General features: G+C 30.3%; 1 protein-coding gene across 6 annotated transcripts in view; it reads left to right on the top strand.

The window, feature by feature from the left end:
- Positions 1 to 18885, top strand: part of LOC110028518 (E3 ubiquitin ligase PQT3-like) — a 76141-nt gene that overhangs the window by 44793 nt on the left and 12463 nt on the right. For 3 of the 6 annotated variants that reach the window (XM_020730409.1, XM_020730411.1, XM_020730410.1), the window contains exons 14-15: positions 10352 to 11108; positions 11333 to 11513. In XM_020730409.1, the coding sequence (XP_020586068.1) occupies positions 10352 to 11009 (658 nt within the window). In that variant the 3' untranslated portion in view covers positions 11010 to 11108; positions 11333 to 11513. Of the gene's footprint in view, positions 1 to 10351; positions 11109 to 11332; positions 11614 to 11678; positions 12645 to 18885 lie in introns of those variants that run through there. The other 3 variants (XM_020730412.1, XM_020730413.1, XM_020730408.1) reach the window with 2 other exon arrangements.

Here is an 18885-nt window from a genome sequence, read left to right as displayed (position 1 = left end):
GATTATTTTACGTAAAACTTATTTCAAAATAATCGTCGAACTTGTTTGTGTGGTCTTTACATGTGATAATATGTCTCATGTAACTTTCAAAATGCAATTTGGAATCCAACAATTATCTCGACAGTGAAAACGATAATCTTAGGGTTTTGGTTAATTAAGGATGATTTTAGGGTTATCTTTAGGGTTTGATTAATATTGGTTATATTTGAAGTTTATTTTTTTAAATTTAGATTTTTGTTAAGTTAAATTTCAATTTTATTTAGGGTTTGCTCAAGGCTTGGCTTAAGTAAAATTCAGTTAAGTGTAAGCCAGGAAAATGAGGTTGATAAATAATTAGATCATCAATAATTCTACAGTTATTTTATAAACAATTACAAACTCTTCATATGAGGCCTTAATAGTGTGCTGTTGTGGATGGTTAAAATTATGATAAACATATTTTTTTCCTGTTACTGTTCTTTTCTTATACTTGATATGAATTTGGTCATTAAGAAGGCCCCATTGTAATAAACATAAAATAGTTAAAATGTATAACATTTTGAATTGAAATACAAAATATCATATGGACTCCATTGAATTGAGATCAAATGAATGACCTTGATGGGCGTTATGACAACTCTGATACCATAATTTATTGGGAAGATTGTAGGTTAAAAAGAGCTTTGTTTTTGTTTATCATGGATTATGCCATATGTGTGGCTGTGGATGAAGGATATAAATGGAGACTCTGAGATAATATGTTGGAGTGTGGTCATTTGTTCTAGTTCAAATTTCTTTCAAATCTTGGAGATATGAAGGTAAGGCAGTACTACCAAATTTGTTAAGTTCTTATTAGATTGATGCGTTTGTTGTAGAATGATCTATGCCTCTTCAAGGTTTCATTCCCATTGACGGAGCTTTCAAATTTTGAATTTTTTCTATAATGAAATACTGGCGAATAGTCCGTTTCTGCTTATTTGTTTAGTCCTATCATGATAGACAATATTTTTTATAATACTTTTGATAGTCTAATTGCCATATTATATTTTTAAGGGATATTTTACTTGATGGTTTAGTTCTTATGATCTTTTCAACTACCTTTTTTTTGTTATCAAGTGCCACAGCCTTATATGTAGCTTGAAAATTATGTTGTGATACCGCAAACTATTTCCCGCTTTCTCAATTTAATTAGTCTTCCTCATGCAGGAGTACAATAGTTAAAGGTAGATTTTCAATCTAATTTGTCTCCAACCAAATGAATGTTTATAAATTTTTTATTTTCTTCTGGATGAATTTTTAGTATGCTGGCATCCAGATATTTTTGTTTTGTGGAGATCCAGAGTACGCGTTCATCAGTGAATAACACTATTTTACTTTGATTAGCCATTTCCATCTCAATAAAATATTTTAGATTTTCTTAATTTTTTTGCTGAATATCTATTTCTAGAAATCCTTTGAATGTATACACTTACTCCTGAAAATTCAATTGAGAAGAGCGGAGAGTAGAGAATGTTATAAAATTTATGATCGAATTTCATTCCCTATGTGTGAAAAAAAAGATAAGTGCATAAATGTGTGGAGAAATAATTATCTAGGTATTAAATGAATTTGAAAATCAATTGGTAATTCAGTAGTCTATAAATAATTATATGATAAAAATAGAAAGATATAATTTTTTGTTTTCATTTGGGTGGATATTTAGTTAATCGGCTTTTTTTTTTACCTCAACTTGAGATACAATAGAATGTCGTTGATAGCTTCTATATGGCCTTTAGTAGGTTTGTTCATATATTAACCTTCAACCCAAACGTGGAATCCCATATCAAGTCAAATGGCAAGGTTAATGCATTGATACATACCATTATCAACGAGTGTGTTGTTAGCGATGATCCCAACTTGTATAGTTGGGTCTATTGGTGCTTCCATATGCTGACACTAATTTTTGTTTTGTGGAGATCTAGAGTACGCTTTCATTGGTAAATGATACAAACTTTGATTAGCCATTTCCATCCCAGTAAAGTATTTTAGATTTTCTTAAATTTTGTCTTAAATTCTCCTTTTAGAAATCTTTTGAATGTATAAACTTACTCTTGAAAATTTGAATGAGAAGAGCGGAGTTTAGAAAATGTTATAAAATTTATGATTAAATTTCATTCCCTTTGTGTGAAAAAAAGACAAGTGCATAAATGTGTGGAGAAATAATTATCTAGGAAATAAATAAATTTGAAAATAAATTGGTAATTCTGTAATGTATAAATAATTATATGGTAAAAATAGAAAGCTTTAGTATGGATTGCTAGATATATGAATTTTTTTGTTAGAAGGATGTTGCCCATGGATATTTTATGAGATTAATATTTGTAAAGTGTTGGTAGGATATCAAGTCAGGTTTTATTTGCTCATCATGCCTAGCTTGTTTATGAGATTATCAAAGTTCATTATGGGTAAAGTGTTGGTAGGATATCTGTAATTTGAGAGTTTCACAAAACAAATTTAGTTGAGCTAGTCTGTTTTGAATTTTTTTATAATGAAATAGTGGTCAAAACTCAGTCTATGTTTTTTTGTTGTCCTATCATGATAGATAATATTTTTTACAATACTTGTGATAGTCTAATTGTCATTTTATATTTTTAAGAAAGTATTTACTTGATGGTTTAGGGCTTATAATATGATACGATCCGATGTCAAAATTGACACACTTTTTCGCAAAAACTGGGGTAAACACATTTTATTTCCCGAACACCAAATCAAAGCAATACAACACTAGTAAATCACACAAGTACAAAATATAAATGCCTACAATTTGAGAGGTATGCAATTCCTCCAATTCCTCCAATTCGAGAGGTAGGAGAACAGGTAGGAGATCTCTCCCAAACCCTAAATTTAGGATACAAGACTCAATCTTATTCATAAACCTAACGCTAAATATAATAAATCAATTTATACCCAACACTAATAATAATAAAATATTAAATTTCTTTTTAACATATAAAAGATAAAATTGCCTTTAGGCTAGACATCAGCGTAACATACTCCCCCCAAAAGACACCTTGTCGTCATTGTGGGAAAAGTGATAGTATTCCTCCACCACAATTTCCTCTATTTGTCATCCTCTTTCTCATCGCCATGCTTTATGAGAACTTAAAATTATTGGATCTTTGCAATAGTGTCTTGGGGTAAACTTCTCATTACAACGAAAACATAACTTTCTGTGGCTCACTTGTCTTAAATCTTTGTCTTTGTAAAGTGTTTTGAGTGTTACTCTCGGTCGTTGCCCATTATTCCTTTTTCATGCAACTTCCCCCTGGACTTTTGCTATTTGAGTTCTTGGTACTATCATGGTTGCAACAGTTTGGCATGATGCTTCATCTGTACTGCTCCTGCTGACTTTCTCCATTTTGTCTTGCCCTTCACCATCTGGGTTTAGTCTTCCCCAATCCCCGCGATCTCAATAGTCAGAGTGCTATTCGTTTGTCGGGCTTGGTCCATCTCCAATCCTTCTTTAGATATCACCCTCATTCGTCTCGATATAAACTCGAATCTCTCTATACTTCACGACAGTCCCTTTCTGAGTCAATGCAAAGAATTGCTCGTGTAGGTTTCCTTATCGAATTGCTCGGAAATGATTCAATAGGCAAACTTTAAAGCCCTTTGAGCAGATTGGATATCTACCCTCCCTCTACTGAAACCATATTAGGCCTTTCCCCTCCAAACATAACCCTGTCGCCATGAGCTTCTCCTCCGCATTTAGCCCATTCACCATAAAATATCACTCCACCCAGTACACCTCCTCATGTGCATCTTCTCCCTCGAAGATAGATATCTTCAAATTTCTAACCCTAGGATTGGGTTGTTGATGGGGGATGCTTTCTTGCTCGTGTTCCTCTTATTTGATCTCTTTCTCTTTCGATTTAGCAAATGCTTTTTCGGTCAACCCTTGCTTAGGTTTTGCAAGATGAATTGTCGGCGAGATCTTGTATTCCATCAATAAGCTTCCTCAACATCTCCTCCAAGCTCTCGAATTAACCATCAAATCGGTTTCCATAGAGAAAAACCTTCATTTTATGGTGGAGAACCTTTTCTATTTGATTTAATTCACATGCTTCTCTATATTCTCCTCCAGAGCATCTACTTTCTTGACTACCATTTTTCCCCGAAAAATTTATGATCATAAAGATGAAATTTCTGTGCATTAAAGTGTCATCAATGATTCCAAATAATCTAATTCACTTCTGCACGACAAGAAAGCGCAAGATAGTAAGCCGTTGTCGATCCGATGTGATTTGAGGCCAGTTCTCGACAACCAACTTGGAACAAAAAAATAATATGGGAGTTTTAGTGTTCCGTATATTGAAATTTTATCGGATCTTTTGCAAGCTCAAATAGTGGAAGTAGCACGTGATCCCGTCATTATGATTTGTGGCGGCTGTGTGTGATTTCTTTTGCGGGCACCCTACTAGTTTTTTTCGCATCTGTTTTGAGGTCCGCGAACCCGTGGCTCTGTCCCAGCTAGCTCGATCGTGCCTGTAGTGCTAGGGCGCAACTAGAGGAGGGGAAATGTGGGAGTTTAAGGTCATTGTAAGCCGTGCAAAGAGTTGTGCGTTTGATCCTTCAATACCAGAGAGCTAGACGCCACGATTTGTCTGCAACCTTGTTGTAGCCACAATACGCGATATGCTTCAGCTGCCATTGATTTATTCTTTTGTAGATCCAATTCCCAGAATTTTTGCACTCTGATGCAAATTTGATACGATCCGACGTTAAATCGGCATGCTTTTCTCCAAAATATTGGGCAAACACAATTTTTTTCCCCGAACATCAATTTAAAGCAATAAAATACTAATAACTCACAAGTGCTCACAATTTAAGAGGTAGAAAAACTCTCCTAAACCCTAAACCTAGGATACAAAATTCAATCTCATGCATAAACCTAACTCTAAACATAATAAACATATTTATACCCAATAATAAAAATAATAGATTAAATTTCCCTTAGGCTAGACACCGGCGTAACATAATATTTGCAACTATTTTCTTTTGTTATCAAGTGCCCCAACCTTATATGTAGCTTGAGCATTATGTTGTGATACCTCAAACTATTACTTAGTTTTTCCATGTATTTAGTCTTCCTCATACCAGAGCACAATAGTTAAAGGTAGATTTTTTTTCTAATGTCTCCAACCAAATGATGTTGATGAACATTTTTTATTTTCTTTATGGATGAATGTTTAGGTGATCAAAAAAAATTTTTTTTTGTACTCAACTTGAGATACATTAGAATGCCTTTAATAGCTTTTATATGGTCTTTAGAAGGCTTTTTCTTATATTGATCTTCAACCCTAACATGGAATCTCATATCAAGTCAAATGAGAGTGTGGTTGATGTGTTTATTCCTACAATTATCAATAAGTGTGTTGTTAGCAGTGATCCTAACTTGTATATTTTGGTCTATTGGTGATTCCATATTCTGTCATCTAGATATTTTTTGTTTTGTGGAGATCGAGAGTGTACACTTTCATTGGTAAATAACATTATATTACTTTGATTAGGCCTTTTTCGTCCCAAAAAGTATTTTAGATTCTCTTAAATTTTTTATCTCTAATTCTCTTGCTAGAAATTCTTTGAATGTATATTCTTACTCTTGAAAATTAGAATGAGAAGAGAGGAGAGTAAAAAATCTTATAAAGCTTATGATCAAATTTTATTTCCTTACATGTGTGAAAAAATGACAAGTGCATAAATGGTCGTGGAAATAAATAGCTAGGAGGTTAATAAGTTTGAAAATCAATTGGTACTTATGTAATCTATAAATAATTAGTGATATAGATAGAAAGCTATAGTATGGATCGCTTTGTATTTTTGTAGACGGAAAGGAGCTACCCTTGGAGTCAATATTATTTTAACACACTCCTTTAGGTTGGGTTCTATTTGTTCATCATCCTAACTTGTTTATGTGATTATTAAAGTTCATTATGGGTAAAGTTTTGGTAGGATATCCGTGATTTGTGAGTTTGGCAAAACATAGTTTAGTTGAGCTAGTCCATTTTGAATTATTTCTATATTGAAATACTGGTGAAAATTTTGTCTATGCCTATATGTTTAGTCCTATCATGATAGCCAATATTTTCTTACAACCCTTATGATAGTCTAATTGTCATATTATATTTCTAAGGGAAATTTCACTTGGTGGTTTAGTTCTTTTAATATTTGCAATTACTTTCTTTTGCTATCTAGTGCAACAACCTTATGTGTAACTTGAAACTTATGTTGTGATACCACAAACTATTTCTTATTATCTTCATGTAATTAGTCTTCCTCGTGAAACAATAGTTAAAGGTGGATTTTCTTTCTAATGTGTCTCCAACCAATTGAATGTCTATGAAAAATTTTTATTTTCTCTCTAGATGAAGTTTCAGGCAATTGACTTTTTTTTTAACTCAACTTGAGATACATTAAAATGCCGTTAATAGCTTCTATATGGTCTTTAGTAGGTTTATTCATATATTGACCTTCAACCCTAACATGGAATCCCATATCAAGCCAAATGAGAGTGGGGTTGATGCGTTGATACCTACCATTATTAACGAGTGTGTTGTTAGTGGTGATCCCAACTTGCGTAGTTAGGCCTATTGTTGCTTCTGTATGCTAAAATCTAGATATTTATGTTTTGTATTGGTAAATAACATTATCATACTTTGATTAGGCCATTTCCGTCCCAATAAAATATTTTAGATTTTATTAAATTTTGTATCAAATTCTCTTGCTAGAAATCCTTTTAGTCTTGTTGGTTCTTACTTCAATATCACCTATAGACATATAGAACATAGCTATTTTTTCTCTTTCTAAGAGTGTTTAATGAAGATAGCATAGTTTGCCTGACAATAGTATTCCCACACTTCTCCTATGAATTTGGAGAATTTGCAGACCTCGTACGAGGATTTTTGTTGTGGCTATATATAGTTTTTTTTAAAAATTTTTTGAACCGATTTTCTTTATCTGTGTTTCTCTCTCTTTTTTGTTTTTGTTTTAATTTAGGTGGGTATATACTTCTACTTTATGGTCTTCATTATAAAAATCATTCTCAATATTTGTTTAATGTGAAATCTAGTCCAAATTTGAATTCTGTTGTGTTTGGCATGAAGGGAAATCTTTCATGAAAGTTTAATTATTTGTTTAAATGTCCTTTTTGCAAAAAGTTGGACTTCAAATATTTTTATTCCCTTTTTCCTTATGTTCAACTCTAACGATTCATTTGTATTTAGTCTATTTTTTTGGTGGAAGTTTGAAGGTTGCCCACTTACCATTCATTTTTAACACCATAACTTCATATGTTACAACTTTCGTTTGATGTGGGGTTTTAATTTGTAGCTTCATGTATTTTATTTGGAATATGATTATATTAATTGAAAGGACAAAAGCACGAAATTAAGGCGAGATCCCTTTATAAGACATGGAATTATAGACTAGGTGTTTCGTGCATGACTTCGTCAGTTTTAGGCTATAGAATGATTATGATTAGTATCAAGAAGTTTTTCTTATTGGTCACTACTCCATTGATCCTTAAATCAAGTTGTGGTTTTTGTATGTTTATGATTGATTGATTGCTCTATTTCTTAAATTTTCTTTTCACTCATTTTATAAAAATAAAGAAAATTTCGTATATGTTTGGTGTAATGACAAGGAAATATGGGAGTTTGCAGTTCTTGAGGGCTTCAATTGTTTGATGTGCTAACATGGTGAGGTGATAACGGTATTATGGCTTCAGTGAGACTTTGGTAGGTAAAATAAGGGGCAATACAAAATATGTTTTATCCGTGAATTTGATAAGAGAGAATGGTGAATGATTAAATAAGTTCCTACCTTACAGTTTTTGTTCTGGATTATTCTTCCCCTTAAGTTTGGGTATGGAGTAGTATTGTTGGTGTTTAAGGAAGGTTACATCTATGCAAATTTAAAATTTTCTTCTCGTGTGGGAAATGCTATTGTGCCACATTTTAATTTTATCCTTTGATTTAAGAGAGGATAATGAATGTTGAAATTGGCTTTAACATTAAGATTTTTGTTTTTTAATTTCGTTATATCGTTTGGGTTAGTATGGTTGGTGTTCATGAAAGGTTACTTCTATGCACACATAAAATTTTCGAGTGGTTGTGTCCTTCTGCTTTGGGGCATTTGTATCCTTTTGATATGCGGAGTACTAGTGACAGTACTCTTAATAGACTTATGGTCTAATTTGCTAAGGAGTTCATGATGAACACCCAATTATTTCTGTGAAAAAAAATGTTTTGTTATTTGCGGAACGAAGAAAAGGATTTGACTATGGGTTTGAAATTTTATTATTTTTGAGGGCTTTTTATTCATGTGATAAGGGCTATTATGACAGCTTCTCTCTAGTGAATTTTAGGAATATTTGCTGAAAATATTGTTAGTCTAACCGCTTTTAAGGGTGTCTAATTTTCTTTTTCAGAAACTTCATTTTGTTAAAGGACGTTGACATAAAAGTTTTTATGGATAATCCCGTTATATAGGATATCATTTCTTAAAATTGATGTATTTTTTGTTATTATTGATTTTTTGGAATTTGATTTTGGATTGAAATTAATTACGAATCACGTTGCTGAAATGATTGAAATTTATCTCGCTTTGAATTTTTTTCATTAACAAAATCCCAGTGAGATGGTATGATCATTAATGAAGGAAATAAATCATCTTGTTCCCACATCACTATAGACTAAAGTAAAAAGATGGGAATCATTGCATGTTCCATTGTGATATGAGTGTATTTAGCTATATGACAAAATTTACAGAAAGTATATATTTTTCTAGTGTATAGAGAAATAATATTTTTTAATGGTAAGTTGGGTTTGGATTTTTTGGGTAATAGTGCTAAAGCTTGACATTACTATCATTATTTGATATGTATTTAAAATCTGAAATGATAATTTCTAGTAGATAAATTTCATTATTTTTCTATGTCTTGAAGGAATTTTTTATAATGTAAAGTCCTAAATACATCTTCGCACTACCAATCTCTTTTCTAAGTTCAATTCTTGAAATTGATAGATTAAATGAGAACATAACACCGTAAATTTTTTCTTGAGTAAGTTTTCTATTTGATAGTATGTTACAATCTTGATTGTATATTGAAGCACATAATTATATTAGATATTTTAAGGAAATGACAATGTATGATAATCACTTATGAGAATAACCCACTTATAATCCAAACATTATAATTTTCATGATATGAGCTGTAATTGTGGAAGAAATTGCTGTATCCTGGTACTCTCAATTTTATTATACAAGTTGTGGTTTTCTTCTTATTTGTAGTGAGTGTATCTAATAAAATTTACTTATTTGACTAACCAAGCTTTATTCCATTAACCTTTTGAAAAAAGTTTGTTTTGGGAGAATGATTGTCTGTGTTGGATATTTGCTTGAGGATGAAAAATTTGTTTGCTTAGAGAAGAGACTTTCGTGTTAAAGAACCATCAGACTCACAAAGAGTAGAATTGTAATATGCTTGATACCATGTTAAAATTTAGAAGGAAAGGAGGGGTGAGTAGAAAATAAGAGATTTATGAATGAAATTTATCATCTTGTTCTATATAAAATTGAGAAAAAACTATATATAAATTAGTGGAGAAAAAACTATTTATGAAAGAAGTAACTTTGGAAACAATAATTAATTCTAGAATTTAGAATTAACTATATAGTATAAACAGAAAGTTTTTGTCCATGGATAATTTTGTAGCAAGAAACTTGTTGTCTATGGATTGTTATAGATGGAAAGCTATGGGCCACAGATTTTGGATTATTTCAACAAATACCAATGTTTGAAGACTGAGCAAAGAGGATTTTTGTGAAATTTCATGTATCCTTAATAAATAACTTGGGGGTTTAAACATATCAGATTCTTTTGTGGTGTGTCGATACTACTAAACAAGTTGTTCATTTCAATAGTATTTTGACTAATGCACGGTAGTAAAATATAATGAGGAGAGCGGGGCCGTGGTTTGGGGTAATATTACCTTCAATAAATGTGTCTAACCTAAATGTTGCTGATGCGTTTGAATGCTATAAAATTAAAATCTAATATGTGCTGGAGCTGATTGAGGGCTTGCTCTATTATTGTAACATAGCTTTGTTGCTCTCTCTTCTCCATGTATGCATATTATAAAATGTTTTAGCTTTTGGAGTCCAACTAGATATTTCGAGGCTTTTCTTTGACTATTTATTTGTTAATTTAATGGCCACAACTTGAACCATTGTACCTGAGATTCCTAGAATTCTAAATGCTTTATTAATTGCTTTTTTTTCTATTTCCTCTGTTGGTTGCTTCTCTTAATGTGCTAATTCTTGGATTTGTTAGATATCTTGATTCTGATTTATCTGAAGATTACTACTCTGGTGGAGCTGAAAGATCGCCTGCATGGCGAATTCAACCAGATAAACATACTAGCTCTGATGATGAGGAGCAGAGGGCTCACAGAAAGAACTCTCATTACACACATAATAGTACTCGTCAAAGGCCAAGTTATCACGATGATAAGTTTCATTTGATTGATGAGAAATATAAGGAACCTTGTATTTTTGCCTGTGGAAGGGAACAGAGAGCTCATTTTTCTGAGAAATCAAAATCTGATTTACAAGATTTGTCTAATGACACCAGAAGGCATAGTAGAGAGAGAAAAAATCACCAACACAACTGTTCTGAGCACAGTGGGAGTGATTGTAGCTGGAAAAACCATTGTAGGAGTAGGATGCCTGAAGATGGTGACTTTGTTACTCTGGTTAAAAGACGTCGCAACAATCAGTATAATCAATCAGAATTTTGCTTGGAACCTGAATCCTCCATTGACCATAAAAATTTCCACAAGGAACGAGAGTCTAGTCACAGTTCCAGGCACTCTAGTAAAATAATTAAGTCTAGAGATGAGCGGCTTGATAATGATAAACAAGTGATGGTTAAAGGCTGGGAAAAGTGTGAGAGAGATCATCGCTACAAGGAATATGGGAGATTCCGTTGAAACTTTTCAATTTTTTGTTGGTTTTTTTGGATAGAGGAAGTGGATATAATCCAGCTGGAGCAATGCGATTCAGCAGCCACAGGAAATATATCATATGAGGTAAACATTTATGTATGTATGTTTTGTCCAGTAATCGGTTTCTGTCGTGGCCAGGTTTGTTTCTATTTTGTTCCCGAAGTTTCAAGTTTTGATATATGTATAAGAGTATGGACAACATGCCACTACGATTTTTACTGCATTCATTCCAATAAATTTTTGAGTAGGTTGTCGTGTTTCTTGTAACATAAATTAATCACACGTAAATCTTTTATTTGTTGCTGCAGATTTTATGCTTGATAAAAATTGACCTTGGAGCTAACCTTCTCTTATGTTTGGAGTTATATTGTTCTTTCACTTGATAGTTCCAAAGTCTTGGGAGGTTCAAAACAGCACACTTATGTAGAGCAAAGTAGATCTTTGTCAATTGTTGTTCTTGATATGGTGAAATCCATTGTGCCTGCTTAGGTATGATTTTTTTGACCTTTCATTTATGTGGTTACATAATAGTTTTTACTAATTGTTCTTTACTTTATGATTAATGTTAATGCTATTTTCATCAATTAGTTTTTTTTGTATAAGTAAATTCAAAATTTTTAATTCTTCTGGCATTAATAATGGCAACCTTTCTAGTTAGAAAATTTCACTGGAACTAAAAAGAGGCAATGGAAGAAAAGTTCTCAATGAACCAATAACCCGTAAGTTCTTTTTGTTTTTTGGTTTTTTTTTGTTCTCGAAGGGTTTGCAATGTCTTCTAAGATTAGTTATTTGGTATATTTGTTATCGGTAATGATTGTAGCTATAAATTGGAATAGTTGGAATAAGGTTACTCATCATTCAGATGATTTTCGTAACTAATATTAGTATATTGTGTTTCTTTAATTCTTATGCCTTTTCTTATAAACCCGTAGATTCTTCTGTTTGGTAAGTTTTCATTAAGCCTTGTGTCACGTGGTAAAGTAGACTGGCTTAAGCTTTCCAGGCCTGGTCTGTTGTTCACTGGAGGTAGACCACCAGGCTTGTCGTTCTGATTTTCATGTGATTTACTGAAGTTATATCCAGTTTCAGGCTTTGGGACCTATCTGATAGACTGAGCCATTTCTAATTTTGTCAGCCATTGAACTGGCAGTTCTTTTAATTAAATGTGATTTACTTATGCTTATTCAAAATTTCTTTTTAAGCATTAAATGATAAAATTACTTGTGTTAATTTAGTAAATTATAATTGCATTGTGTACACATTTGGTTATTTCGAAATATATAATTCAATAATAATTAAGTTAAGGGGTAATGATAAATTAGGAAGAGTGGAGTGATGATTATTTTAGTGAGACTGGATATGAAGTATGAAAATAAATTTATGTGTTCTGAGCATTTATTGTAAATATTGATAAAATTAATGTAGCGTAATTAGGGCTGTTTGGGTTTGCTTAAAAGGAATGCAGAGTAATCAGATTATAGTATATTAATGATACTCATTGGTTATTTGGTTGCCCGTAAAGTAAAGTAAATACGTAATAATTATTTTTTCTGTATGATTAGATGCATGTACAGTAAAAGAAAAAACAATGTAGTTTGAATACTTAGGGGTTGTTTGACTTATAAAGGTTGTTTGATTATTTATAAAGTAAACTGAAAAATCTGATCCAATGCTGTTATTTTTGACATAATTCTCTTATTCTTTGATGAAATTTAATGATTTTTGGTGTTGTTGAAAAGCTAACAAAATTTTTTACATCCTTTTTTTCTAAATTTTTTCCAATTTCGACTTAATAAACTGTAGTTTTCACAAATAAACAATATGAATTTTTGGTAGAAAACCTGATCAAATGCTATTATTTTTGACATAAGGTTGTTTAGTTTGAAATATTTAGTGTGTATAATATAGCATGTATCATAATTTCAAATGTTTGATTAGATGTAAAATAAACTTTTTTTTTCTTAAAAGTATTTTGAATGGATCAAATATCGTAGTTTTCTTGCATTCAAAGTTGCTCAAAATCGAACAAAAAAGAAATTCAACATGCATAACTCATGCTCTCATTCTCCTCCTTTTTATCTTGTGTACTTGGGTGCATGCCCAATTTCTATTTCGAGCTTGCTATTTTGGAGAGGAGCCCTAACTTTTATTGTAATCTGCCCTTGATTACTCTAAAATCGAAGGCAAAACTCATGTAGTAGCCACATTTTTGAACGTTGTCTTTCTCCATTCCTTCTTGGACGTCTTCTTTCGCTAACATGCTTTTTATTGTCATTTTTGTTAGTGTTTGGCTCCTTATAAAACAATCTTCTTAACCCATCAACGTTAACTTCTAATTTTTTTTTTGTAGCAGATGGCTTCTTATTCTGTCATCTATTTTTTTGGTTGAGATCCGATGCAATGGATCGCTATTTTAGTGTAATTAAGAAAAAAAATATCATGACATGTCTTGTAAAATTCAATTGTGTTATACTTGATATTTTTAGGGTAATTATAATCTCATTTTGATAGCATCTTGTGTTACATTTTTTTGTGAAAATTATTTAATATAATTTTCTTCTAACTAAAATAATTACGCAAACGTTGATCTTTTCTTGTATACAATTATGATAAAATGGTTAAATGTATTACAATAAGAACTCAAATATAATTTCATTATTTTCATTAAAATGTTTCCAGCAATAAATTTTTTTTTTTTTTTTGTTCCAAAATTTTGGATATGCAACTTGCATGAAGTGTATTAAAATGTTATGTGAAGATAGATGAATGATTACATAACAATGAAGATCAGTTGTCCCATTCAAATAACTTCTATGATGACAGAGCAAATTCATAAATGCTTAGCACTCCATCCCGTCATTATTGTTGCAATTAATATTATATTTATATTATTATAAGAGATCGGTGCTGAAAGTGAAAGTGTAATCCTGATGAAAATATACAACATTAATTATCTCTTTATGTTATATCTTAAAATTTATTTTTGACTGTATTTCATGTCAATTTCCATGACATATCTTTTAAAATTCAATTCATGTTCACGTTAAAAAATAAGTTGCTATGTTATTACATATACTCAAGCATAATATTCATAATCGGGTTACTAGATTTAATTTTTAGATATTTGGGAAAATTATTATAGATACTTGAATGTTGGAATATATGTTATAAAAGAGTGGCATCCTGAATTGACTAAACTATTACTGCTCCAAACTCTATATAAGATATAAAAAAAGATAGTATAATTGTACTTTTTTCAAGGTATGATCATTCTTATGTTTGAAAATATTTTTTTTCGCATTTGAACATTTAATTTGGTTTTAGAATAGATGATTATATTTGATGCTATAGATCCAGCATGTGTTCCGATATAGAGTAAAAAAATCATGCAGAAATCAAATGTTCTAACAACGATGGATTTCAATTTAAGGTGTGCATGTTCTAGCCAGTTGAGAGGGTTCAACATGTAATGTGAATGTCTTCAGAAATTGATTAAATGATCTAATTGCTTTGTTACGTATTTTGGAAGATACAAAAGTTGGTTGCGTAAAATTTAATACGCAACCGCAATAGTCTTCATAAAATTAATTTTATTAAGCATCACAGGTAAATATTATTTAATTGATTTTGAGTATTTTACTAGCAAAGTTTTATATCCCCATATTTCATCGCAAGTTAACATAGATGAGTTTTTATTGCTGTCAAACTTGTAAATAGCAAAGAGCTATTTAATTTTTGATATTCATTGTTGCACACAATATTTAGTATGCATTTTGTTCATTAAAGAACCGTTTTGCAATTATAAAGTATGAAAGTTATTTTTTTGGAATCCAAGTTGAACTTTTTTTTTGAAATCCAATTCTATCTCCAATTACTGGAATTGGCGATAGAATTATAGCCCTAATTATTATTGGTGATATTAAGATTTGTAATGTTATAAATGCTTAGGCTCCTGAAGTAAGTTTAGAAGTAGGTTCAAAAGAAACATTTCAGAATGAATTAGAAGAATTAATACAAATGATACCTCCCGAAGAAATAATTTTAATTGGGGTTGATTTAAATGGACATGTTGATAGAGTGGTAAAATATTTTAGAAATATTCACAGCGGCTACGGTTTTTGAGTGATTAATGAAGAAGGTAGAACTATATTCACAGTGTGATTATTTTCTTATGAGAAAAAAAACCATCGAGAATGTAAATATCATTCTATGTGAAAATTTAAGTACTAACATCGATTATCAGTTATGGCTTTTAAGATGTGCTGAAAGATAAAAAAACACAATGAAATATTGTCATAAAATTAGCAAAGAGCACTTAAAAATACAACTAAAATTATTTTTATGAGTATACTTTTTCAAGATTTGAGATGTTCATAAAGAAACTAATTCTATGTGAAATAAGGTTAAAAAATACTATTAAATAAGTGACAAAATAAACATTTGAATCAAAAAAAAAAGTTTTTATAAATAGAAATAGTTGGTGGAATAATATTAAGAAGTTTTGTTGTAAAAATTGATTTAAATATAAAGCTTAGAGAATTAGAAAAAAAAAATATAAGGTAGCCCTTAAGAAGTCTTAGAGAACAAATTGTGATGCTAAGAATTTTTTTTTTAGTGATCTTTGTAATAGATTAAATACTAAAGTGGATGAAAAATTTTTGTATAAACTAACAAAACAAAGAAAAAAAAGTAAAAAATTAATTCAAGTTTATTAAAGATTAATATAAAAAGTGTTTTTCTCAGAGGAAGATATTCAATATAGGTGGGTGAGATATTTTAATAAACTTTTGAATGAAGTTTTGGAAAATACGATTGGCCTCAGTGATCTTAATATCATTTAATAATAAAACTTTTTATTTTTACGTCTCAACAGTTAAATTTAAATTCAGGAAGCTTAAAAGAGAACTAAAGGTGGAAAAATAATAGAACTGGATGATATCCCAATAGAAGTGTCGAAATATTTTGGAGATTTGACAGTTTCTTAGCTAACTAATTTTTTAATATTTTTTTCAAAACTAAAAGTACTTGAAAGCATTACATTAATATTGAGGAATGGAGGAAGAGTATTTTGGCCCCTATTTTTTTAGAATAAAGGGAATGCACAAGACTGTGCAAAATTATAGAGGAATTAAGTTAACGTGTAATACTTTAAAATAACGGGAGAGAGTAATTGAATATAGGTTAAAGATGTGATACAGAGATCTCTCATAATCAGTTAGGATTTATGTCAGACAAGTCTACTATGGAAGTTATACATTTATTGAAAGGTTTGAAAGAGAAATATTATTGATCTAGAAAAAAACTTAGATATTCAAGTTATTAAAGATATATACAAGAGTTGTTACTTTTGTTCGAACAGAAAGAGGATTGACCAGTATTTTTCTATTTCAGTTGGATTACATTTTGGATCTATTTTAAGACTATCTTTTTGCTTTAGTTATGGATGCATTTACTGGACATTTACACAGGATGCACCTTAGTGTATGCTTTTCTCTAATGATATCATTCTTATGGATAAGACTAAAGAAAGAGTTTAGGAAAATCTTAAATTATGGAGGTCTAATTTAGAGTCTAAAGACCTTCATTTAACTTCATTTAAAACTAAATATATGGAATGCAATTTTAGTAGTATTAGTTATGATAACAGAGTTTTGACAATGTGTGATCAAATAATTAAAATGATTAAATATTTTAGATATCTTAGGTCTGTTGTTCAAAGTAATTTTGATATAGATAGGGATTCTATTAGTAGAATTCAAGTTGAATGGTTAAAGTGGAGGATTGCATCAGGTCTATTTTGTGATAGAAAAGTATTGCTTAGACTTAAAACAAAAATTTATAAGGTTTTGGTGAGACTTGTAATGCTTTACGGTGCAAAATGTTGGCCTATAAAAAAGAAGCATAAAACTATAAAACTAAGTAAAACTAAGTTAAGTGTTGCTGATATGAGAATGCTTAGGTGGATGAGTGGCTTGACACTTAGAGACAAAATGCAAAATGAATGTATCTGTGAATGGAAGGATTGGTGTAGCTCTAATGGCAGTCAAGTTTAGAGAGAGTTGTCTTAGATGATTTGATTACATTAAACGTCGATCATCTGATGATCCAGCTAGTAGAGTAAAAGTCTTAGATTTGACTTATGTTAAGAAAGGTAGATGTAGACCAAAAAAAACTTGGGCATCTTGTATAAAAAATGATCTTAATTTATTTGAATTAAATGAAAATATGACACTCAATAGGACACAATGGAGAAAAAGGATTCATATATCTGACCCCATTTAGTGGGATAAAGTCTTAGATGTTGTTGTTGTTGTTGTATATTATGTATCTGAAATATTAACTAAAGATGGAGACGTCTTCAGTTTCTTAGAAGATGAGTGAGATTGAAGGTATCAAGCTCAAAAGAGGTATAAAATTTTGCTAGATGATTCTCACGAGTGATTGAAGATAAAAGGCTTGATTGCTATAGCCATGTGATTCCACCTGTTGGCTATCAGACAAAAAAGTCTCATTATTGTAATCTTAATGTAGATTGTTTTTGTAAAACATTTTGCATTTTTTTTTTAATGACATGCATTTTTGTGTGCAGTTTTTTCATTTTTTGACATACTATTCTATGTTCAAATATATATATATATATATATATATATATATATATATATAATATATATATATATATATATACATTTATGTTTTTTTAAATCTGAACTTAAAATTTTTACATGTTACCTGCTATTTGTTGGAGTGATGGAGACATAATAATCAATTGCTATATAAGCTTTTAAATTGAAAGATAAATTTGATATTAAAATTACGACTTAGCAATGTAATAATCAGATTCAAAACCAACAAACAATACAGAATCATATCCATTATTTGAAGAAATATCTAGAACATACTGCGATGAAAGTTAAAAAAAAATATATTGATGAGTTAGTAGTATGTATTTTATATCTAAGTACTGCTTCTATTCAAAAAAGATTTTGGAGAAATCAAATAATAAAATAAGTCATCCTTACACATTGTGGTATAAGATTTTCTTAAAGCTATAACTTTATTAAATATTCCTATTGCAAATTACACCGAGTTTAGAAAGATTTATGATGATGGACATGCCATTGGAGATTAGGCTAAGCCGGAAAAATATTAAAAGGTATTTGATGTTTAACAAATAAAGTTGGATGACAAGTATATCATAGTTTTTGTAGAGATTGGTGTAGATGTAGCACAATCTATGGAGTGGTATGATTTGATCATTAAAAAGATTATACATTTGTGATTAGGTAAACAAAAAATGAATATGGATAGCAGAAAATTTGACTTAATCTTGTCATTTTTCAAATAACTTGCTCATTTTATGAATTATACTATTTTGATATTGTTGGTAAAGTTTCTACTATTTTTATGTTATCAATTTTTTTTTTAATTTTGATGTCATAAGATATATTTTTCAAACATTACAAAGGGCAAATAAAAATTGGAAAATTCGATACTACGCTTTTTTTTCTGGTATAATATGCTCATTTTTTAATGAGATTGCATGATTTTGATTTGTTGAAAAGTTGAGAAATATTTGCACATCTCGTGTTGTTAATTTTCTCTAATTTTAACTTGATAGCCTATCTTTTTCACAAAGAGATAGAAAATGAATATGAAGAATAGAAAACTAGTCTTAAGATACTTTTTTTTTATATAATTTGCCAAATTCTTTATGAAATTGCATGATTTTGGTCTCATTACAAAGTTACTAAATTTTTTTTTACAACTTTTGTGTATTTCACAATTTTTCATAACTTTCACGTTTTTCGTTTCTTTAATCTCTACTTTATAAGTTAGAGCTTTAACAATTGTCATGAAACCA

Source organism: Phalaenopsis equestris, unplaced genomic scaffold (assembly GCF_001263595.1).
Source record: "Phalaenopsis equestris unplaced genomic scaffold, ASM126359v1 Scaffold000513, whole genome shotgun sequence".
NCBI classification, from domain to species: Eukaryota; Viridiplantae; Streptophyta; class Magnoliopsida; order Asparagales; family Orchidaceae; genus Phalaenopsis; species Phalaenopsis equestris.
This window is presented reverse-complemented; position numbering and strand designations above follow the sequence as displayed.